The sequence below is a fragment of the Leptosomus discolor genome, chromosome 5, assembly GCF_034619465.1.
Source record: "Leptosomus discolor isolate bLepDis1 chromosome 5, bLepDis1.hap2, whole genome shotgun sequence".
NCBI lineage: Eukaryota > Metazoa > Chordata > Aves > Leptosomiformes > Leptosomidae > Leptosomus > Leptosomus discolor.
Window position 1 is genome coordinate 51172513 of NC_141395.1, and position 22860 is coordinate 51195372.

A 22860-nucleotide genomic window follows, 5' to 3' on the forward strand; every position below is an offset into this window, starting at 1 on the left:
CCTTTACGCTGTCCTGGTCGTCATTCTGACCTGACACACCCTTTCCTGTGAGCCTCCATCCACCACCCAGAATAACCCAGCAGGTTATCACACCCTGGCTGAAATGTACGCTGCTTCTTCGCCTCTTTTGTTCCCTACTTAGCTTTGTTCCTCAAAAGGAGAAGCAATTCCCTCTCCATGTTTCACGTGTTCCTTTGAAAATACCTGCAGAGAAATCTGCCTGCCCGAGGAGTTAAAGTCTGGTGAAATCCCTGTGGTGCTGCAAGTCCCCTATGCTCTCATAGTCATTCTCTCCTGAAAGAGAAGTGTGGTTTGTATTAGGCACAGACAAGGTCCTGTCGTCTTCCTGGCTCACTGACTGGATAGCTTCATAGTCAGGCTCCAGCTCCCCGTTTGGTCTGTCCGCTGACTGAGGCACAGTGGTAGTATTTAGGGTGTTTTCAAAGTCCCTCACACTTGCATACAGGCCGCTGCAAATAGATGGGGACCTCTGAGATGCAATTTCTTGAATACAGGTGTAAGGAGAATCCAGTGCCTTGATGCCCTGTCCCGGCTTACTCACCGACGAATACATAGCTGAGATCTAGGGAAAGACGACACCTGCTGAGTATTTAAGCATGGCGTAAAGCTTGCGTGTACACCAGTTTGTACCCCTTCCACCGCATGGGATGCTGGTTAATTAAGAAAAGACAGGATCTTCTAGTACAAACACATACTTTCTTAAAAAAAAAAATAATTTCTTACAATTCCCGTCTTTTCTGACATGCATTTATAAATTGATTTTCTTGAAAAAATAAACCAAATAACTTTATAAAAGAAGTTTATAAATGTAAAAATTCTTTGAACATAAATCTCCTATAGACAAATTAGACCCGGGACAAAAGGGAATGGCTTTGTGAGCGGGAGCTCTTGCAAGTTTTACTATGGTCCTGGAGCCAGCTTGGTCTCAATGGGGAGAGAGGCATCAAAGTGACCAACAGGTTTAGCTGCTGTAATGTAGGAGAAGGATGCTGTCTGATCCTTGGGTTTTTTAAAATTGTTAATTATAATGGTAGCAGCTACTTTTCTGCTTGTAGAGACACCTCAAGAGGAGAGTAGTTACTTGGTGTGTTTATAGGCAGGACCTAGGAGGCACCAAGCCATGTGAAGAGAACATTAAAAATCAGGAGGTAAATTACCCACACCAGAAACCAGCAAATAGTCAGTGCAGACCTTGATATGCAAGGTTGTTCTGTTGACTAAAGTCTGCCTACAAAGAGGAGCTGCATCTCAGTTGCTGTGTATGAGAACTTAAGACTAGAGACTGAAACTCTCAGCTACTACAAACACAAGAGAGGGAGTTGGAGTCTCACTCCTAGCTCTGAAAATCCCCTCTGAGGAGGTGGCACGGTTAAACAAGTGCATGAAGGTGACCCTTCATGAAGGAGAAGCCATGTCCATGCATGTCCTTCTGCTCAGGGTTTGCCGGGGCTGGCGCCGAGTGCAGGACACACTCTTGACTCCCTCTCCCAGTCCAAGTGGATGCTACTCCTCACAGAGAGCAGACGGCTGGAATTCCCTGCACTGTTTCTCTGGTACCTAATACCGCAATTGCAACGCAGCTCTTCTGTTACATTTAAAGTCCTTCTCAAGCATGCAAAGCCACTCTGGATTTGTATCAATCCAATTAAAATAGTAGATTGGCATGAAAATATCCATTACTGCTAAGCAATGCTGGCTGATGCAGATGAACCAGATTGCCTCTGTTAATTCTGTATTTTAAAATTTTGTTTAAAAAAGACAGACATCCAATTACAGACGGCAATACTTCTTACTTTTTAGTGATTTAAGCCAACCAAACAAAAAAATGGCTTTTCTGCTCATCCATACCTCAACCTTTCCAGCATTAAATGACATGAAGCCAGTTCAAGGATCAATTTATTCCTTAACATCCAGCAGTGCCTCTCCTAGCAGAAAGCATTAGCTCACTCAGCTCATTGCCAAGTTTGTGTTTACTTTTACGGCTGGAGAATGTATTTGTAAATCGCATGGGTGTACTGGAGACGATCACAAGCAACCTTGTTTCTGTTTAACTTTTCTGTCTTTGTTTCAATCTCCTGAATTTATCTAGCTAACAGACATTTAAAGAACAGTTTATGTTCCAATGCTTTTATTGTGCTTCCATTTATTTCCCAGAGCCCCAAACATGTTGCATGGGGAAGGTGGAGCATGTTTTAAAAGCCTGCTGATTGTTATTCTTAAGTAGAGCTCATCATCCAAATCAAGAAGGTCCCCTAATCATCAGCCTCCCATTACTTTCCAATAACATTTTTTAACCTATCGGCCTTAGATAGCCATGTGCTAGAATACTTCTGATTTCAGGAGTGTGACAGAACCAACTCTGTGCAGAGAAACTTCAGCTTTCATTTTCCCTTCAAATTTCGCCTTTCTTAGATCCTGCTTAATCATGCAGAGTTTATGCTACTTTCTGCCTGAAAAAAGGTCTCTAGTTAGTAACTGAATTTCATGCAAGAAACCTACCTCATCTTCTGTAAGAGATGGATCTTCCTCTCGAGACTTGTAAGAGATCGAACTAAGCCTCTGTAAAAAAGGAAGGAAGAAAGAAAGAAAAGAAAGGCTCATTACCAGTCAACAGTGTGAAACTGGTAATAAAACCTTCCCATTAAAATCAATACATTATATTTTATGGTCATTTGCTCACTAGTTTCATTTTACTTTCCTAATATCCAGAGTAGAGCCCTGAGGTTAGGAGAGCTTTTTAATCTATGTGCTCTTGTCCTGACCTGAAAAGGGTAAAAATAATGTAACGGTTAAAACAAACTCTGTTCCGCTGTATCCCTGCCTTTATGCTTCTAATGAAGCAAGAAAGAGTCTGCAAAGGCTTTTGAACAATTACAGGTCAGCTGTGGTGACACACTAGTTTGCCTTCCACGTGATATGCTTTTAGATGACAGAAGAACAATACTTAACTGGCACCTTCCCCCTGATTGTTATCCTTCATTCAGTGGGCCCTGGAAGTGCTGCAAGGGAGGTGCTGTGTCCTCCTCCAACCCAAAATGCGGCAGCAGCACTGCCACACAACCGCTCAGACCGCGAACAGGGGAAAGACCCGCTGCAACCCCCCCGAGACAGGCAGCGCAACCCTCGGGGCACCCGCCTGGGTCCAGTTCCCATCGCAAAGTTACTGAAGGATGGGGGGCTTGGTTTGGCATCACATCTAACTTCAAGCATGTAAAGCATCCTGTAGAAATTATGTCACGAAAAGCATTTTGCTCTTAAGCGAAGTGTCTTTGGACTTTTATGGCAACAAAGATCCTGGCTACCTCACAGCAGCGTGTGGTCCCTCCCCCTGGGGTGAACAAGGCTTTGCTGGACTCCTGCTCCACAGCAATTCAAAGGGGCCTTCCAGCACTGTTTGTAACGGGCTGTTACAAACAGTATTTTGGAGTTTCATGCACATTCTCCCCTTAAAATACTTCAGACCTCCTCCAGTGCAGACCAAGGTGGAGAAATAGAGCTATTTTTTATCACAGACAATCAAATACTGCTTCCAGGCACATACTAGACACACAAGACTTTTTTTTCCACAGAGGCTCATTACAAGAGATTCTTTCCTACTTCCATTTTTCTTGGTGTTTTTACTTCTAGTAAATACAAAGCTTCAAACTTCTGGGGCAGTTCCGATGAAGACCCTGACACAAAGTGCACTGAAGTCTGCCTGCTGCTCCCCAGGGGGCTTCCCTCACATCTAACAACTCCCTTGCTTCTTTCCCATCATCTGGAGAACGAGCTCTTTAACCTGTGGTTTGTTTACTCACCGAAAAAAAAAAGAAAAAAGTTCAAACATATTTTGGCCCTTTGTTACATCTGCTTTACTACAGCAGCTCAGTTTAGTCTTTCTTATTTGCAGGATATTTTTCCTGTTGAGGAGTAAGTTACTAATTTCATCCTTACACATTAATACAACCATGTGCTTGCAAAATTCTTCAGTGAAGTTATTTTTTCTCATCGGTGTGTCTGTAAGCACCATGTGTCAGGACCCCTTCTACAGTTTCCCACTCAAGTACTGACAAATACCCCATGGTGTTGGCAATCCTGTTCTTGTTGCCCTGGGACCTAGTGTTCTTTCTTCTAAATGTGAAACCTGTGATGCATCAATTTTGAAGGATATTGTCCTCTTGGAAACTGAAAAAAAATACTTGCTCCTAGGTTCCTACTTTGTACCTAGCCATATGATAAACTATGCTTTAAACTTCAGCAGCAGCAACACAAACAGCATGTGTCCTTATTTGCCTTCCACTTTTGTTCCTTGACAGCACTTGATTTTTAGCTCTTTGGCTCAGCTGCTGCTCCTGACTTGGGCAACCAGAACAAGATGACTATTCTTCTCTGGTACATTTGTAAGAGGTGCTTTGCCCATCCTCAGGCTGCGCAAGTCTGGAATCAGATGGCAGCAGCCAGATGTACGCACAGGGAACATTTCTACCAGAGCTCACTCTGGAAAGACCTGGGTGAAAAAGGAGATCTCTACTTCTTTTAGGAAGAACTAATGAAAAACTGTTCTGCCTCTTCAGTTTTATTAGAAGAACTACGCCCAAGTTTTTCCAGGTGGTAGGGGCCTGTAAGAGGCCTTGTGCTATTAAAGGTGTCTTTCTTCACCAAAACCTTCCAAAGGATTTGGCTGGGTCACAGCCAATAACCATTTTAGAGAATTAATTTTCACCCATTTATCTGGCTCTTGAAAGGATCCTTTATCCTTTTCGTGCTGTTATATTCTGGAACGGTCTCTGACTTGGTCCACCTAGCTCTCTCTCAGATGAGTGTGCTTCAGGAACTGGCATGGGCTGGGGGTCCCCCTGGCTGCCCTCTTTTACAGGGCGAGACTGACACAGCCTGGAAACGATCTGTTCTCTGTCTACTGGCAAGTACAAGTCTCGGGTATGTGAGCAGCTGCCCTGCCTGTCCCTTCATTGTACCCTACTAAAGCCAAGCCTAATTGTAGTGAGACAGACTCACACAACTTACGTCCAACCTCTCTCTTCATCAGGGTCACGGCAGAAGGTTAAAAAGCTTGGGATATGGGTGGCACATTAAGGAGGAGAGCTGAGTAGCCTCATAAGAGAGGAAGCAAAGAGAGACACCTATGGAGTCTGTTTAACTAAGAGAGTTATCAATGTAACATCCATTTCCATAAACATCTTGGTTTTGGTTGCCACATCGGAAAAAATAGGCATTGCTCTGCATTGTTTGAAGTGGCAAAAGAGAGGGAAAAATTATCATCATCACAACAGAAAAACAATCTTGCAACCACCTCCCCACACAATGCCAACAGTAATGACATTTATATATTCCATCGATTACCATTTCCAACTCTGCTGCAGCTGTAGCTCTCAAGGACAGGACAGGCGCCCGCCTCGATGCATAATGCATGTACCTAGCAGCAAATGCGGGAATGATCTGATGCTGCCTGAGCTTTAACTCAGGATGGCTTTAGCTCTGAATAAATTTTAATTAGACAAACACCTTTTTTCTGGCACTTAGGGGACTGCATATGTCATCTCTTGATTAATCCTTCAAAACCTGAACCATTTTAATCAATTCCCACTCCTTGCAGTTACTGACACTGTATACACAGTGTGCTGGGGAGCTACAGAGCAGCAAATGCTTTTCCCTTTGTACCGGTGCCTGGGAAATACAATGATTTTCTGCAAGTCTTTTCACACCTGGTAGGAAAAATGTCACTGTTCTGGAAAGCTGGTTCTCTGAAAGTTTAATTAGAAATTACATATGGCCTGAATTTGGGAGGAGGGAGTCTTGGTGAATTATTGTTGACAATCACATCTTAATTTTTTACTTAACAAGCTCATTATTTTTAAGAATGTGCACTGAAGAGTCCAGATAAATGATTTTTATATTACAAGTAGTCTTCAGTTTATTCATTTTGATTCTATTGTGCTTTATATGTTACATGGTTAGTCAGTTATTTAACAAGCTATTTTTCTGCCCTCTGCCTGGACTACTGAAATACTTCAAATAAGAGAACAACCACAAACAAGTAACAATACCTCGGCTCTGCTATGATTTTTCAGGTAAATGTTTATATTAAAACATCACGTCTTAAGGATTTTTTTTAACTTTTCATCAATACCTAGTATTGTTTGATGACTCACAACAGCAAAATATTAATCTACTAGAATCACAGTTTTTCATTCACAATTAATATTAAGTTATCTAAACTAGTTCTGACAAATGGCAACTCAACAGTTTATGAAAACTCTGTGCGATGATCTGAAAGCATCCTTAAAATGAATTCTGATGAAAAATGGGAACATAACTCGTTGAAAACATCATCATTTTGTTTTTCAAGGAGTTCACCACTAACTTGTCCCTAGACTGGGAGAAAGAACAAGCTGCTGAGAAAACATAACTTTTGGCCAAGATTTCAGCAGGTAGAAATCAATTACTCTGTTTATGTGACACATACAGAATTTGACAAATGTAAAAGCCTGCAGCTGCAACCTCTCTCTCTTTCTGTCTGTCTCTCCCACAGAGAGACAAGATGAGTGGCTTTGAACAGACGCCTAATACTTGCACAGCTAAGTCAAGGTGGCCCAACAAAGAAGGCACATCTAAAGTTTGGGCATCCACCAAGAATGCCCCCCTCTCCTTTTTGTAAATTGAGGCTTCACTACAAAAAAAACCAAAGGGGGCATTCTGAACAAGATAGAGATGCTGACAGAGATATTGGATACCTATTGTAAGAGCTCTCACAAGTATAATACCCTTAAACAAAGAAGCAGAGGCCTCCTATGCAATTTCTGGGTAAAGTTTGGGAAAAGCCTTATGAAATGCATACTGCAACAATCCAAAATATAGGCTGCAATAGAATAAGTGCCTATAATGCAAAGACTATACATATTTTAAAGTCTTGCATCACCTTGAGTGCTGTTTTTTATCTTGGCATTTTAAAAAAAAAATCCTCTCCCACCCATATGTTCTCTATCATCATTTGGCTGTTTGACAAGGACAAGTATTTGCAGGATTTACCTTCTCTGGTTTACTTGCTCCTTCTGTCACTTCTTCTTCCACTTCTTTTTCTTGCACATTCTCATTTTCATCAAGAAGTTTCATGGGTACTGGAGGGGGAAGCTCGTCCTCTACATCTGGTGTGTTGTCAAGAGGGCTTTCTGAATTAGCACTTTGGCGACTTTTTTTATTTCGGTCAACAGATGCATATTCTGCTGATTCAATTCTGCACTCAGGAATCTGATTCTGACCTTCACAAACTGCCAGTGAAGCCTTTGATTTGTTGTTACAGCTCCCTGTCATGCTGGCTACTGCTCCAACATCTTTAATTTCCTTCACAGTTTCATACAAGCAGTCTTCAACTATATTCTCCTGAGAGAAGCTGTCTTTCAAGACTTCATAAGGCCCTTCCATTCCAAGACCTTGATCATTTTCTGCATTTCTAGATGAGATTATGGTTTCCATGGTGGTGTTGGGGGGAATACTGGGTAGTTCCCGGCTCTGGTGACATTTCATAGACTTTCCAAGACTATCCTGTTGATCTAGCAGATCAGAGACAGACGTCTGTACTTCTTCATAAGGCTGGATACAGGCAGTTGTACTGTCCTCCGAGAGTACTAGAGAAAATTATAAAGTATTTAAAACAAATGTGTAACTATAAGGTGAGTGCAATTTGGTACTTTCTACATCACTTTGGTTTGTGTCTCATCGGGAAGGATAAATGATACTAACACCTGGAAATGTCAGTTACAGAGATTTCTGCGCCCTACTGTTAAACTATCTCACAACACCTCTGTGCACTCCCAAGTCACATTAAATAGCAACAGCATTCACAACAGGAACAGGGGATAGGTGGGTAGGTGCAGATGTGTGTGGATGTTCAGCTGTACTTGGTCATACTGAATGCTTACAGACTGCTCAGAGGTCTCAGATGGAGAATGCTGGTGGGAGGCCTCGAACCAAGTGCCTTTAAAAAAAGCCTTGTTAGATTTTCCTCTTTCCATTTCCCTGTCCTTTGGAATCAAAACAGAAAGCGTTCTTGCTTCCTCCCTACCCAGCCCTCACCTTGTTTAACTTGCTGGCCAAATTCTCGTTGGAATCGCGCTTCACTCAGCCCTGCCGCAGTCAGCCTTGCTGCACGCTACACCAGAAGCTCCTTGCTGGAAGGCTATGCCATACTTCCCTTAGTCTCGCAGCACATAATGTAGGTTGACAACCTACTAACGAGCCAGCCATATGCACAAAAGAGAAGACTAGGCTTCAGAAAGTAGTGTCAGCCAGAATGTGTTATTTGAAGTCTCGGAAGCGGGTCACACGTTGCTTCAAGTAGAGGGTATTAGGGACTGAAATCTATGGGACTTCTCACCTTACAGTGCACATGTATGACATCTGCCTTCATTCAGGAATGTATACATGGGCATGTTTCAGGTAGTATATGGTATGTAACCTTACATGACCATTTCTTTGAAAAACCACTTCTGAAGAGCTTTACTTTTCTTAGTACAGTTCCTGTGGTACTCTCTCAACAAAATCAATCCATTCTTCCATTTCCTTCAGTGTGTTTGACATGATGACATAATGTGTTGCCGAAGCCATCAGTACCTTTGATCTGGTGGTTGTAATGGATGTTGCTTTGTCTTGTGCTCAGGGCATGCAGACTCAGGCAGTCAGTGCCTGCAGAGAGCTGTGCTGTGACAGCAGAGCTCAGGATGGAATGGGAGGTGCGAGATGGTAATCACTGTCTGAATGGGAGATGGAAGAAGAAGAAGAAAAGGAAAACATCCTTCTCCATTCACTTGGCTCCTACATATAACTGGGAAGGAATAGGAGACAGGCAAGGTGTACTACTCATCCCCAAGATGCCTGCAGACTTTCTGAAGACATTAGGAACCATTCTGGAGAAACTGGAACACATTCTCCCTTTCTGGCCCTTGCTGTGCAGAGCACCACCACAGACCCCAGAGAACACCCACTCCATTCAGCTGGGCGGGGGGGGGAATAATCAGAAGCAACGAGAGCTCGTGCTTCTGGGCTCCTGTGGTTATGGGTAAATAACACAGAAGGGGTTGGTATAAATAAGGGGTTGGCATAGATAAACATAATGCTGGCAGGCTGGTAAAGGAAAAAACCCAACGTTTGATGGTGCTGCTTCCATAGCCCTGCCCCTGCTGAAAACACTAGTAGAAATAGCAAAAAAAAAGAGAACTATTAACAAAAAGAATGCATAAAGTATAAATAAGAAATTAAAGCACGTTGGTTCCTGTTATTCAGGAGTGTTGTTATGCAGAGTGTAAGCTGAGTAATATCAGAGAGTCTGAAAACTGTCTGCTGGTTGACAGCACAGCTTTTAGTAGCAGCTCTGACAGTACCACGTGTGGCGGCTCATGGAAAAGAGAAATGCTTCCCTTCTGCAGGGCTTTGCTCTGCACGTCAAGTCCCTTGGTGAGCCACACACCTACATACACAACCAGCCAATGGACGGAATCAGCGACCGGCTGCAAAAACAAAGTTTAAAAATTCCTTTGCATACTTGTCTCTGAGGGGTAAAGTCTGAATAGCTTAGCCTCCCGCTGCACAAGGAGATGCAGAGGTGAGCTGTACAGGGGGAGCGCAGCCCTCGGTGCCAGTGCCTAGCGTGGAGATAACAGTCAGCCCCCAGTGGCTCTGAGCCGAGAGCGAGTTTATTTTTAGGTGCAGCTGAGTAAAATATTTTCCAGTGACACTTTGGTGTGAATCATTTTGAGTGTTCAGCAAAGCAAAGACTAAGGAAAGAAAAGGAAGCCTATTTATGTTGCCTGTTTTCTAAAATACAAAAATAGAAGCAACAGCCTTGCACAGCACAGGACTATAATCCAAAGCTGTAGTCCCTGGAGGACAACCTGAAATATTTCCACAGCCTCCTGGAGCACTTCTGAAGCTCTAAAGTGCAACTGCATCTTCTGGTCATATCCCAGTTCTGTACCTGGTCAAGATTAGGGAATGCCACAGTCTTTGCATGATGGCCTGGTCAATCTGCAGGTGTAGCCTGGTGGCCCAGAGGAGGACCTTAGCACCTTCCCAGTGTTGGCTGGCGTGGAGGACTGGGAGCCAGGGTGTAGGGCCGTGCCAGAGCACGCCTGGGAGGGAAGTGGAGATGCAGCCTAAAACACCAACATCGCCATGGGATGGGCTACTGACTTCGCAGTAGGGCAAATGTGCTCACTGCACCTTTTAACTGGATCATAAGTTTTGTGTGAATTATGTCCTGTGCAAAGAGGACTGACTGCCCTCCATAGAGCTGCATGCCTGGCCACTGTCCCTGGGATACCGCAGCCGATCTGGTGTTAGACCTCCAGAGGCAAGCAGAGGGAAACACAGGATATTCAGACAAATGGCATGCGGTGTGCTTGGAAAGGTGATGGCTAGAAACCTAAGGCTGGAGCCATCACCAACATGCAGCTAAGGTGGGAGCTGCAAGCAAGGGGACTACGCTGCTCATTCATCCCACCACAGGGGCTGCGCTACTCACCCTCACCATTGCTGAGTGCCCCATTCTGGTCGCTGCTGGGAGGGGGCTCTGTAGCCGAACTTGTGATCGAGTGGCTGAACACCTCCTTGTCAGAAGGCTGCAAAACAAATTAGTGAGCTCTAATCACTGCTGGATGAGAACAATGGTTTGCATAAATAAATACATGACAAATTTCAGTCTGATCTTGGGGGCTCTGACTCACAGGCACTATTGGCAGGAGAGTCAAACCACGTCAACTATACTGAAAGATTTAGGTGCCTGTGTTTGAAGATGTTTAAACAAATAAAAGCGTTATGTCCAGAGTGATCTCCCTTCCAGCCTTTAAGGTAAGAGACACCACCACGGCTTTAACCCATGAGAAGACGGCAATGGACAAAGGGTACGCTGCGCTTGCACTGCAAGCGGAGTGAAAGAAAGGCAGGAGATCTGGAATACAATGGTGGCAGAAAGAGCATTGAGAAAGTGCAGATTATCAGGGTCTACACAAGTTCTCCTCCTTTTCTTCTTCTGCAGCTTTTAAAGTTTCCCTTGCTCAACCATCTCCAAATTCCTGAGCTATTTCCCAATCTGCAGTATTTTGCAAGGAGCTTGGTACAAACCAACCATAAGACAACCACAAGCTGCCACAAATAAACACTTACCACATTCATCAGATTTTCGTGATCTCCATTCTGATGTTTGGCCTTCTTTTCCCTTAATGAAAAAGACATATGAACTGTTACTACAGATCATGCTAATACACAAATGCCAATCATTAATAGACCTTACACACCTGCAGGGAGTAGAACTGTGATTCACATTAAATATTGAAAATGGAACACCTGAAAATTATTACAGGGATTGGTATGACCTCTGTGTAAGGTCACCATCAAGGTAGGGTGGTGATGAACATATACCTGAAGACATACAAAAACCACACACAACCCTTTTTCTTGTTCAGTGTAAGATCGCAGTAAGGAGTAACTGATAATAAAAAGTTATTATCCTCAATTTAAACACATCTGAAATGTTTAAAGATACATGAGATACATGTTTTGATGACAGACTCCCTTAAACTGTGACAGTAAAAGGTGTTTATCCTATGAAGAAGTAGAAAAGGCCCAGAAAATTGAGCCTTCTCCCACTCAGGATGTTAGTTATAATTAATAATAAGCATGAGCAGTTCAAGAAGGCCTACAAATGCCATTGCAGCAGAGGCCTTGAACTTGATTTTGAAATGAATGCTGCTTCACTGGGTATTTCAAAGGACTCAAAGTAGGGTTCACAATTCCGGTTTTTACCAGTTTGGAAATACAGCTCTTATTCTGATATACTGTAATAAACCATGAGCTTAAAATAATAATAGAATCATAAAAATCACAGAACGGTTTTGGTTGGAAGGGACCCTAAAGACCATCCAGTTCCACCCCCCTGCCATGGGCAGGGACACCTTCCACTAGACCAGGTTGCCCCAAGCCCCAACCAGCCTGGCCTTGAACACTGCCAGGGAGGGGGCAGCCTCAGCTTCTCTGGGCAACCTGTGCCAGTGCCTCACCATCCTCACAGTGAAGAACTTCTTCCTCACATCTAATCTCCCCTCTTTCAGTTTAAAGCCATTACATTGTCCTATCACTGCCCTCCCTGATCAAGAGTCCCTCCCCACCTTTCCTGTAGGCTCCCTTTAAGTACTGGAAGGCCACTGTAAGGTCTCCTCAGATGAAAAGGCAAGTAAAAAGGTGAGAAAATATTGACAATACAAATTCTGTGCTGCTTCTGAAGTCTGCAACACACCGTACTTCCCACATTAGCAACTGTTAAAATTCTACCTAATTGGTAAATCAGAAAATGGGGCAAGTAAGTCTGTACCAACCATTAAGGTTTACAAGCGCTTAATTTCCCCTCTGGAAGTTTTCTGACTCTGACATTTTGGAAAGAGCAAATTTTGTTCAGTATTCCATGTCCTCAACCATTTGTGAAGGGTAAGCTAGGAAGAAATTTTACATAATTGCATTTATGCATAAACCACCTGCCCTACAGAATGACCTGAAACAAAAGATATTGCATACAGACTGGCAACACAAGAATTTATTGAAGAGCATCACCAGATAGTTTTTGGCAATGAAGCTCTGTAATTGCAAAGACATACTCAGTGGTTTGACTCTGTTTCAAGAACATCCTTCTAGAGATGTTTCAAGGACTGGAGTGCTACAAGACAAAACATGGTACCTAACTGCAATGTTTGTGGGCTTAAGGATTTTTAAAATAGGTTTTATACTTTTAAATAAATAAAAAAATACATATTTCTACTATTTTTATACAGGTATCACAGGAAACTGTGATGAATAGGAAGATACTGTAACATCACCTAACAGCTTAAAAAAGCATCTCTCCTGAATCATAGGAAATTACAAGTTCTAACTTAGGCTTTTTAGTGTTTCAACCAACTTCTGGGGTCTGGTCTCGCCCATGGATTTTTTTTGTTTGTTTGTTTGGTTTTTTTTTTTTTTGCAATGTGAGCATTAGAGAAATCCTGCTGAAAAACAGGGCCTTCCACCGTAGACACACCTCATGCCAATATAGTGTGTTTTATGGCTGCACAACTTCCTCAACGCTCTCAATGCTGAACGGCTGAAAGAACACACTCCTACAGGCACAAGGGTCCAAAACAAAGATTTTGCTGCTGTACTGAGTTATGGATAGGGGGTTATTTTCTGCCCATACACTTGGCTGATTGAGCTATACTGGCAAAGCATAGCGATACGGACCACAGCGGTCCTGCTCCTCATCGTGAAGGCTCCTCATGCAAAAGGGCACCATGGATTGAGTGCAGGCTGCCCAGCTCCCCTCTGCAATCAGCAGGGCTCAGCTTACATGTCATGAGGGGGCCTTGAAATGCAAATGAACAAAGTCAGTAGGAACGCCTGTACTGGTGAAATCAAACCCTCTTATGGAGAAGAAGAGTCGGTACAAGACATTAATTAGCATCACTGTTTGATTCTTACTCATTTTGTCTTGAACGACAGGATCGATTCCCTAGTCTTCAGGAATGGCCAATGCAAGGCTGAAATACATAGAAATCATCTTCCTTTCCTTTTTACCTACACTTTTTTGGTCCCATTGTGCCCACCTAATTTTCTCAGTTTCAGGTTAGCGGTGTGATCTGCTAACAGTCCCTGTCCGCCTGTGCTCCAGGCTTCAGCTGAGGAGAAAGCACCCAGCAAACATAACAGTGTTTTTCCTGCACATTCACAGCAAAAGAAAACAGAGTATTTAGATTTTAGAATGAACAGAACCGTTCAAATTTGGGTTCGTTCTGAAAACACATTTTGTACTGTACTTTTTTTCATTTCTGTAACTAAATTCTCAGTATTTCTTGCCAGCTAGTTACTACTGAAGCTATTTCAATACCCGCACTATTTGACTCGAGAACCATTACTGCCTGCTAAGCTGCTGAGCCTTACCTGTTGCAGCTGGAGCAGAGGAAGATGAGGAAGGTGAGGAACAAGAGTGTTGTCATGGCTGCCAAACTTCCCCACAGGATGACGTGGACCTGTCCACTACCTAACAAACCACGCTCTGGCCCCATGGTACTAGCAGCAGCTGGCGTCACTTGGGGATGAAGAGGCTATTCCTCGGAGAAGGCTGGCATCTGTGCTGCATGCACCTTCTGTTTCTGCAGAAAGAAAAATACCGTTAGAGGTTAACATAAATGTTGGAGATAATGAATCTGACAGCTAGAAATCTGGCAGGAGAGATTTTCAAATCCAGATCTCATCAAAAAACCCCCCACAAAAACCAGTTTCAAGTACAAGACAGCCAGCCAAAGAGATTTTCAGCCACATTTCTGATGGTGACATAGAACAAACCTTGTCAAATATTAATGCAGGCTGTTACCAATCTACAACCTCAACATGAATAAAGATATCTCTGTATCGTATCTGGAGGAAAAAGTCCGTAAATCCACTTCGAGGGACAGTGGTCTATTTTGCAGTGACTTTTGTTAACTTCATTGAAAAGTGAGCTCAAAACAAACTACAAGTTCTGCAAAGTTAACAAGGTAAAAAGAGAGCTGCAGCAGGCATTCACCTCCCTCCCTCTCAATGTCTCCTGCCTGCATGTAGTTCGGTGTTAAAGTACAGTGACAAATAAGCTAGGGAAGACTTTGAAATTAACACCACAAGAACCTCTGGCAGCAGATTAGCTCTAGTCCTATTGCTATGTGAAATGCTTATTTTCGTAATAGTATGTCTGGAGAGTAAAAATACTGAACTTACTTTTTTTTTCTTTGCTTCTCCCCACTCGAGTCTAAGAAAACAACTAATGAGAAAAGTACACACTGTTTTAAGAACTCGAATAAACACAACTTTTGCTACAGCACAGCAGCCCCTGGACAAATCCTGGGTTAATGGTATTTACAATATGTGAGTTTTGATACACAATATATTCTAAAATTTTATAGGTATTTTTAATGTAATACGTTGCTGACATGGCAAAATTAAAAAGAAGTCTTTCATTCTGCACTGCTGAAGATAGCAATTTCTCTGTAATTTAGGAATAGGTTATGCAAAGCCTATTTACAGGCTTTCAGCCAGACTTCAAGATTGATAAACACTGAAATAGAATACAATGGCTAAGAAATGAGCAGTTATCTTTTGGGAATAAAAAAGCAGCAGAAACACAAGATTGAATAATGTCAAAGCCGCTAAGACTCACTTTAATTTTATGCATGTATCTTCATATATAAATTTTTATATATAAAATATGTTTGGTTTTCTTTCCAGCAGAAACATACTTTGTAATAGCAAATTCAATCAGGTACTAAAATCATACCCGTATCAAAAAAACCACCATGTCACCATTTTGTTATTAAAATCTTACGAGAAAAAAGATTAACTTCCAAAAAAGGCCATTCACATCAAAGAAAATCTGGTGAGTCAGCAGAAGAAACTTAACAACAGTAAGAAAAGTTATTCTTTTATTCTACACATATATTCTTAAGGCTGCTGACCCTTAAATAAAGATAATATTTGAACTAAGGAAAGCTAAGGATGCATGGGGAGCAGCCCCATAGAAAAGCTGCATCTTTGAAGACTTCAGTATAGAGGTAGGAAGCGTTGGGATGAGCAGGAGCAGATGGAGTGGAGATCGAGCTGAAAAAAGGAGTGAGATCAGAGGGAGAGAGTCAAGGAGACCTATGTGTGAATGTCAGGAGTGAAGTGCAAGATTGAATCTTGACATGAGGCATCTCACCAGGCAGAAGCCAAATGGAGCAAAGAGAACAACCAAGGACAGAAGATGTAATTAACCTACAGCACGAGAACAAGAATTCAGATATCAAAGCGTTGACTGTAAGTTGAGAAAAAGAAGTCAGAAAAGGTTGGAAAAGTGCAGTGGCACTTGAACCAGGGGAGGCAACTGCTGGAGACACCAGTTACCTGTACAAGCAGAACAGAGTAATAAACTGGAATAGACTGACGACAGATGAAGCCCTGCATGAGGAACGCTGAGCAGGCAAGATGTGACCAGTGACTCCTTTGAGCTCCCTGAACAGTGAGAGTTTGGCATAAGCGCTAGAGGACGTAGAAGCTGCTCCACATACAGGGCAACCAGAAGTAAATATAATACAAAAAAAGCCTCCCTACATTCACCGTCTTGTGAAGTGCCATCAGAAGTCTTACTCTTACTCTTTCATGCCTCCCAAACGATGAGGCTGAAATAGTATTCACTTGGGCTGGTGCCTTTAACACAGGAGACCTTCTGAAATACTTGAAGCTGGACAAGCACCCATCAGCTGCCCTGACCAGGCTTGGACAGAAACCTGGCAGACAGATGGGATGAAAATACAACTGTCTGGACTCCTGCTTCCACTTGGTGGATGCCTGGACACTAAAACATTAATGTATGGCTAATAGAACGGATTTTGGAGCTGCCTCAGAGGCTAGCTTTAGAGAGCAGCTTATTTGCAATCATAACTGGAACAACAAGCAGCTCATTTCAAAAAGCTCTTGTCTAAGCTGAAATGGTTAACTCCTGCTTTTACAACAAAAAGTGATACTGTGCTGCCCTCTGGTGAATCTCTCCTTTCGGGGACAGGGATCTGTGGCTCTTGCAAGGGTGCTTCAGAGCTGGATGCAAAAACCCTGCTGCAAAAGATGGAACTTACACGAGGCCTTTCATCTGCTGGGCTTGAAAAGTCCTACCACCACCCTTGAAAGACTGCCAGGCTTCAAGAGCTTAACCTTGCAGAGGTACACCGCTCAGACAGAATAACAGTCAATGGAACTGGTGGGGTTGTTTTTTTTTTCTGTATGTCATGAACTTTTTGAGATGAAGATTTCTTTCGTTGCACCCTTCCCACAGAAATCTCCACACAAGTTGCTGGTGACACCAAACTCCAAGAACGAGTAATAGTGACAGGCCTGGAATATCTGGATAAGAAAACTGGTTATCTCATCTAAAGCAAAAGGCAAACCATGGTTCGTGTTCACATTTCAAAGCCATTATCAGTTCAGAAAACTAATCCTTACACAATATTGAATAAAGTTTCTCCTTCCTGTGGCAACCTTCTCTTGCTTTTCAGACATCAATATCTGCTATTAGCGGAACCTATATGGCAAATAACACCCGAAGCTGTTTCCTCAAAATTGCACTTAAATGCACAATTACAAGTTTCAAAAAGATGGTTATTTTGTTACATGATCTGCACTTTCACGGTGAATAATGCGTTATTTTTCCTTATAGCTGTTGCAGGGATAAAGCAGAGCTGAGGCGGTTCAGCCCAAGTCGGTGACGATGGGAGCGTAGGACATGCAAGTGCAAACTTGTGGCCCAATGAAAGGATAAAAACCTGTATGTGGGGTGAAGCAGCTTTATGCTTAAGACACAGGCTGCAATTTCGGGGAGCACGTGGAGTGCCAGTTCAAACTAGTGAGGAAAAGTTTGGGCTAAGACCTGAACTCCTTTGAAGCCCAGGAATGGACAGATTCAGCTTCAGATCCAAGATGGGGCTTGGGTTTTCTGAGCAAAGATCATCCAGCGCTGATGGTGAAAAGCCCAGGGGAGGAAGGTGCTTCGCGGGGTGGATGCCATGCTGTGGAGGCCCAGGAGGCCCAGCAGGAGACAGCAGCGTGTCCCTCTCCCCCACCCTTCCCTTGCCTTCTGAGTTTTACAACCGTTCATTCATGTCCTGCTGCAGCCCACACTTTCCAGAGGGGAAAGACTAGGAAAAGCCAATGGCCTCACCTCGCTGCTTTTCTTAATGAATTATAGTTGGAGCGTAGGCAAGGGAAGAAATTGTTTTGACAACTGAGCGACTTTTGAGTGCGAGAAGCCAAACGCGACAGGACAGGAGAGATTCAGGAAGGGCTGCAGGATCGCGACTCCCTGTCCTGGGCTGTCAGGCCGTATTCGGCTAACAGAGGCACTGCCCAGGAGCTCCACGGGCTCCCCTCTGTGCTGTGCTTTACTTACAGGGCTCCTTCTCAAGCGGCTCAGCCTCCTACTGCCCTCTTCTGCTTCCCACCCCCGTTGACAGCACCTTCAGTTTATTCGCTGCTAAACTGCACAAATGGATCAGTCAGATCACTGGGTTCAGAAGATCCCCTCCGCCCCAACAGGGCAGACTTGGGAGGAAGAGGGGAGAGCAGGGTAGAAGGTTGTAATTTTTAAAGGAGAATTTTATTGGTCTGGTAGCAAGCCCCCAGAGAGCTGTGTTTTACCAGAAAATGGTGAAGTACAAGATATGTGGAACTGAGGAGCTGAGAAGTACAAAACTAATGTCCTCTTGCCCACATCCAGCTGCACACACTGTCATTCAAACACAAAAATGGAACAGAAACCTGGGCCACAACAAACTGGCAGTGGCAGAAGCAGTCCTGCAGGTGTGAGCAACATCTGTGGATACTGATTCTTTTATCTTCTGTTCCTCCAAATACTGAAAACAGACTTTCTCTATGAAGCTAGAGTCCTACAGGAGACCCAACGAGGTCCTGCTGCCTTAGTGCCTTTCCAGAAAACTCCCCCTGTAATTTCAGACCCATCTCAGGCATCAGCGGGTACAGCGTAACTCCAAGTGCCCGAAGACTGAGCACGTCTCTTCTATGCAACATCCTCAGGCCACCCTAAAGAAAACACCCAAAGGAAGGCAATCCACTACCACAACTCCTGCACCAACACGAGTCCACACCAAACTACACCCTTGATTCTGAGAAGAGGGAAGAAGTGGCAGATTCGTTTTACTCAACCCAGACCGTTTCCACATCAGGACTGTTCTCTGCATGCATGGAAATACCACACTGTTGGCAGGGAAATGCCATTCATGCTCCTGGCACAAGCCTAAGTGTAGCACTATGGTGAACCGGGTTAAAATTAACTTAAAGCACCCTTCTGTCACCCAAATATCCCTTCTCTAAACTTCTGCAGCCAGTTGGTATGGTATAGGGTGAGCCAAATCTGTTAAAATTTCTTATTCTCCATAGAATGGTGGTTGTATCCAAATTGTCTTCCAGGAGTGGACCCTGACCAAAGGTAACTCTTGAGCTGTGCTTGGGATTAGTTGGGGAAAAAACTCCAGCCAAAATTACGCTTCTAACCTGGTAAAATCAGATCCTTCATATCTCAGACTGAGCATCTAATCCTTTTGACCTCAATCCCCCAGTGCTAGAGCTCCCTCTCTTCTCTCAGTACTCCTCAACCACAGCACATGTCCAGCTCTCTACCCACTCCAGTTCCTGTGTTTCTCCCAGTTCCCAGTTCTGTTTGCTGCCTGGGGTAATCACCTCTGCTATAGGTTGCAAAAACTGTGTTAAGATATCAAAACACCAATAAGCATGTATGAGTACCTTATAAAGTAAGTACAGAGATGTTTAAATTTTATCAAAAGGAGGAAATTCAGGTAATTCTCAGGCATTGCTACATTAAAATAGATGATACTATGGAACAGCCTGAATACACAAACATTATCCTTGCTTTAAATTGCTGCTAGGCGGCTAAGAGCAACTTCAATTAAGTGCTTCTGCAGACAACAGGACTGCTGTCCAGCCTGAGGTCCTGCTTGGCAGGACCTCTCCTAACATCACAATGTCACTAGGATCAAGATTGTGAAGATTCTCCAAATGCACTGTAAAAAAGTTGCAAGATTGACTTATGTTACTGTTCCTGCATCTGCGTTGCCTTGTTTCGGCTTCTAGCTGTTTAGATGTAGAGCCAGTACTGATACACAAACCCTAGACTAAGATCCCCTGTCTCATGCAGTACCTACTGCAGTTCACTTTTGGGGCTCCTGTACACTGAATCAGGACAAATCCTCTCGTACAACAGATTAAATCTCTTCTGGTGCAGTTGTGTTTCAAGCTGCTTGGCCTGGCAGCATCCATTTAACGAGAACAGTTAAAGGCAGACACATCTTATTCCGAGCAGTGAGGAACTGCTGCCGGAGACCAGATGTGCACATAATTAAGGCTTGGTCCTGAAAGCCTGATGCTGGAAGGAATTACTGACATGGACTGCACTGCTGTTGCAGGCTGTCAGACAAGCCTTGCAGAGACTGCATGTGCCATAAGCCTTCAAAATAGTTCATGTTTCTGCTTTGTGAAGCAGCAGAATAATGAGGTTCTGATCTAATTCCCCACTGTATCTACTTTTACAGAAATTGTAGCTGGCTTATCAAAGGGTATGTGTGCTCTATAATGCAAAACCAGTCCCAAACCACCAGTCACTTTTAACCCCTTCTAAGTCTTCGTATCTTCTAAAGAGAAATCTCTCTGAAACCATCTATCTGTGGCATTGCAGAAAAATTTAAAAAGGCCTTTGCAGCAGTAAATGCTGATCTACACCGCAATCTGCATTCACACTCCAATCAACTCATTCATACATTGTCAGAACATGTCACCTCAAGGCCAACATATTCAAAGTTGACCTGACTTCTCCTTCCATGCTTTCCTCTCTATTTCTACTAGAATTTTAGCAATTCCACATGAGCATGCATTGTAGGCTGCCTCTCCTCCTCAGAAAGACATTTGGGAATGTGGGAAGAATCCAGACAGTAGTATGAACAATTAAGCGAGTGAATTCAAGGGCTTGCTTCAAGGCAGTGGAATAGTTTCTATTAAAATGGTTGAGAATTTTAGAAAATAAGAGATGTCACCAGCGTGGTTTTCTTAGCAGACCGTCAAACTGGATTTTCAAAGGGAGGTGAGTGTAATTGCATGTGAACATGATTATGTCCCAGTGCAACACAGTCTGCATCCTGGGGTTAATGCATGTGCATAATTATGCACCTAACTTGTCATGTAGCTAGCACATTTATTTGCCACATTCGCAAGGTCTTTCTGCATACAAACCACACACGCACAAATCTCCGTCAAAGGTACCTTCCATTATAAATCCAGTCCTGAGAAAACAGATTGTTAAACTAGGAACTTAAAGCTCACAAATTCATTCCATGGTGGGTAATAACAATAACAATAATGTTATCCCCACTTCACTACCAACAACACAAACCCCCCCAGCACAAGCAGGGAGAAGCAGAATGCTGTGGATGTAGCTTGCAGATGCAGAGCATTGGCTGTGCTTGGCCAGCTGCTGAGGAAGAAACTGATAATGAAGCCTCTGTGAAACAGCTCCTAGGAACACCACCACATATTTTCCCCAGGCTTTAGCAGCCAAATAATGACTGTCTCGAATGCAACAGCAGAAAAGCTTTATCTGATGAGTGACCATGCCAAAGAGTACAGCTTAATTGTAGTGTATTATGCTCTTTCCCACACCCCCACAATATCCCATATTGCTTTCTGGCTGCAGTGAGGTAATTAGACCATGATTACTGCATACTTTAGAGCATATAGAAATGAAAGCTGTCTTTGTGAAGTGTTTTCCAGCTCTGACACAACTACTCTTGATAGCTTTGCTTTTCCTGGAACTAGATGCTATTTCATATTGAAAGCAGCCTGTTTATAATTGCACTTTGCTGTTTATGTAATTCTACCATGCCAAGTCCCCTTTCAGTCTTTGCAGTGCAACATTTCAAGTGACCCTTTTGCAAACTCTGGTAATAATAATGGAAATAGATAAATATCCCCCTAACCTGGGAAGTGGGCATGCAGAGAGATTGCCTCTGTCATCTGACGTAAAAGACCTCTAAAATCCATGGCAATCATACTTGTTCTCAAAATGCTGCGTGAATCAGGCCCACAAACCACAGCAAATATAGTACTTTTCCAGAGGCTACTTCCAATTTCCCAAGGACCCTGAACTTGTAAAAATACAGAAGACTGCAAAATATGCAGCAGCAAACACAATGTTCTTATTGTCCCCAATGAAATGCCGCTGAAGAAGAAGTGGGACTTTTTTAAAAAAACAAGACTCCTATTTAGAGTGGGATTTAGCTTCTGCAGGTTTCCATCTCTAAAAACAGGCTTCTACTCACCCAGATGTTATCTATGGGATCCCACCTCTGTTCTCATCACAGGAGAAGGCTAAATGACTTCCACTGATACTCAACCTTTAGATTGCTAAAATTTTAGTACTTACAATGAGATTAACTCTATGAAAATTAAGACATTAAAACTGTCAGGACATTATGGCCTTTAAATGCACCTTGAGTGAGATCCCCCCAAAATGAAGCACACCAAAATCATTTCAATTTTGAAAAATTGAAGCAAAAGACTTTTAAACCTAGAAAGCCCAGGCTGCTGAGTGCCAATGCTAACATATGCTCTATAGATATCATAGTCTGGAAAACAGGAGTGTTCCAGGGAAGCTAACTGATGGTCCTTGGAGGCAGAGCACAAATTACATCAGAAGGGCCTGTTATAGTTAAGATTAAATAATCTTGAAGCAAAAGGAATTAGTGAGAATTGAGCTGCATAATATCCCACAGCAAGAGAGGCAGCAGTCGGGCATTTAACTTAGTGACAGACTAATTTTAAGAAAACAGTGTTTACCTTGTGATGTTCTTTGTAAAGGTGAAGAGCTATTTCAACCTCAAAGTTCTCATTATTCACTCCAATTGATTCAATAAAGTGATTTTTAACATTTTAGCATTTATCTTTCATTAGGAATGTCAGCTTTTCTTAAATGTTTGGTGCATACAAGCAAAGCCTTCTTCATTGCTGGAGACAGTCCTCATCCTGAAAAGTTTACATTTTACCTAAGTAAGATCAAGGCAGAGAGAATCCCTGTGTAAATAACTTCCTTTTCGTGAAAAAAAGTCCAAGACACAGAAGATTTTGCTGGTTTTTGAAGAGCTCTTTGGCAGAGATAAGAACTGATCCGGGGTACCTGGTGTCCCCAGAGACTGTTGCATCTATGTGATCTTCCATTTTCTCCTTCAAGTTGGAAACACAGAC

At 43.0% G+C, this 22860-nt stretch overlaps 1 protein-coding gene across 1 annotated transcript; it reads right to left on the minus strand.

The window, feature by feature from the left end:
• Positions 1 to 232: 232 nt before the first annotated feature.
• On the minus strand, positions 233 to 14099 carry PAG1 (phosphoprotein membrane anchor with glycosphingolipid microdomains 1). The gene is made up of 6 exons (XM_009958689.2): positions 13975 to 14099; positions 11176 to 11227; positions 10535 to 10631; positions 7048 to 7643; positions 2521 to 2580; positions 233 to 583 (listed from the first exon to the last, which is right to left on the minus strand). Exons 1-6 carry the CDS (start codon positions 14097 to 14099, stop codon positions 233 to 235), a joined length of 1281 nt encoding a protein of 426 aa, XP_009956991.1.
• Between the last annotated feature and the right edge of the window lie 8761 nt (positions 14100 to 22860).

What these genes read in the sequence shown, in the direction of transcription:
- PAG1 (XM_009958689.2), bottom strand. Translation starts at nt 14,099, where the DNA reads ATGGGGCCAGAGCGTGGTTTGTTAGGTAGTGGACAGGTCCACGTCATC. An exon ending in ACGAAAATCTGATGAATGTG is followed by an intron (nt 10,632 to 11,175) that starts GTAAGTGTTTAT and finishes TTTGTTTTGCAG; the next exon opens with CCTTCTGACAAGGAGGTGTT. An exon ending in GGCACTCAGCAATGGTGAGG is followed by an intron (nt 7,644 to 10,534) that starts GTGAGTAGCGCA and finishes AATTTTCTCTAG; the next exon opens with TACTCTCGGAGGACAGTACA.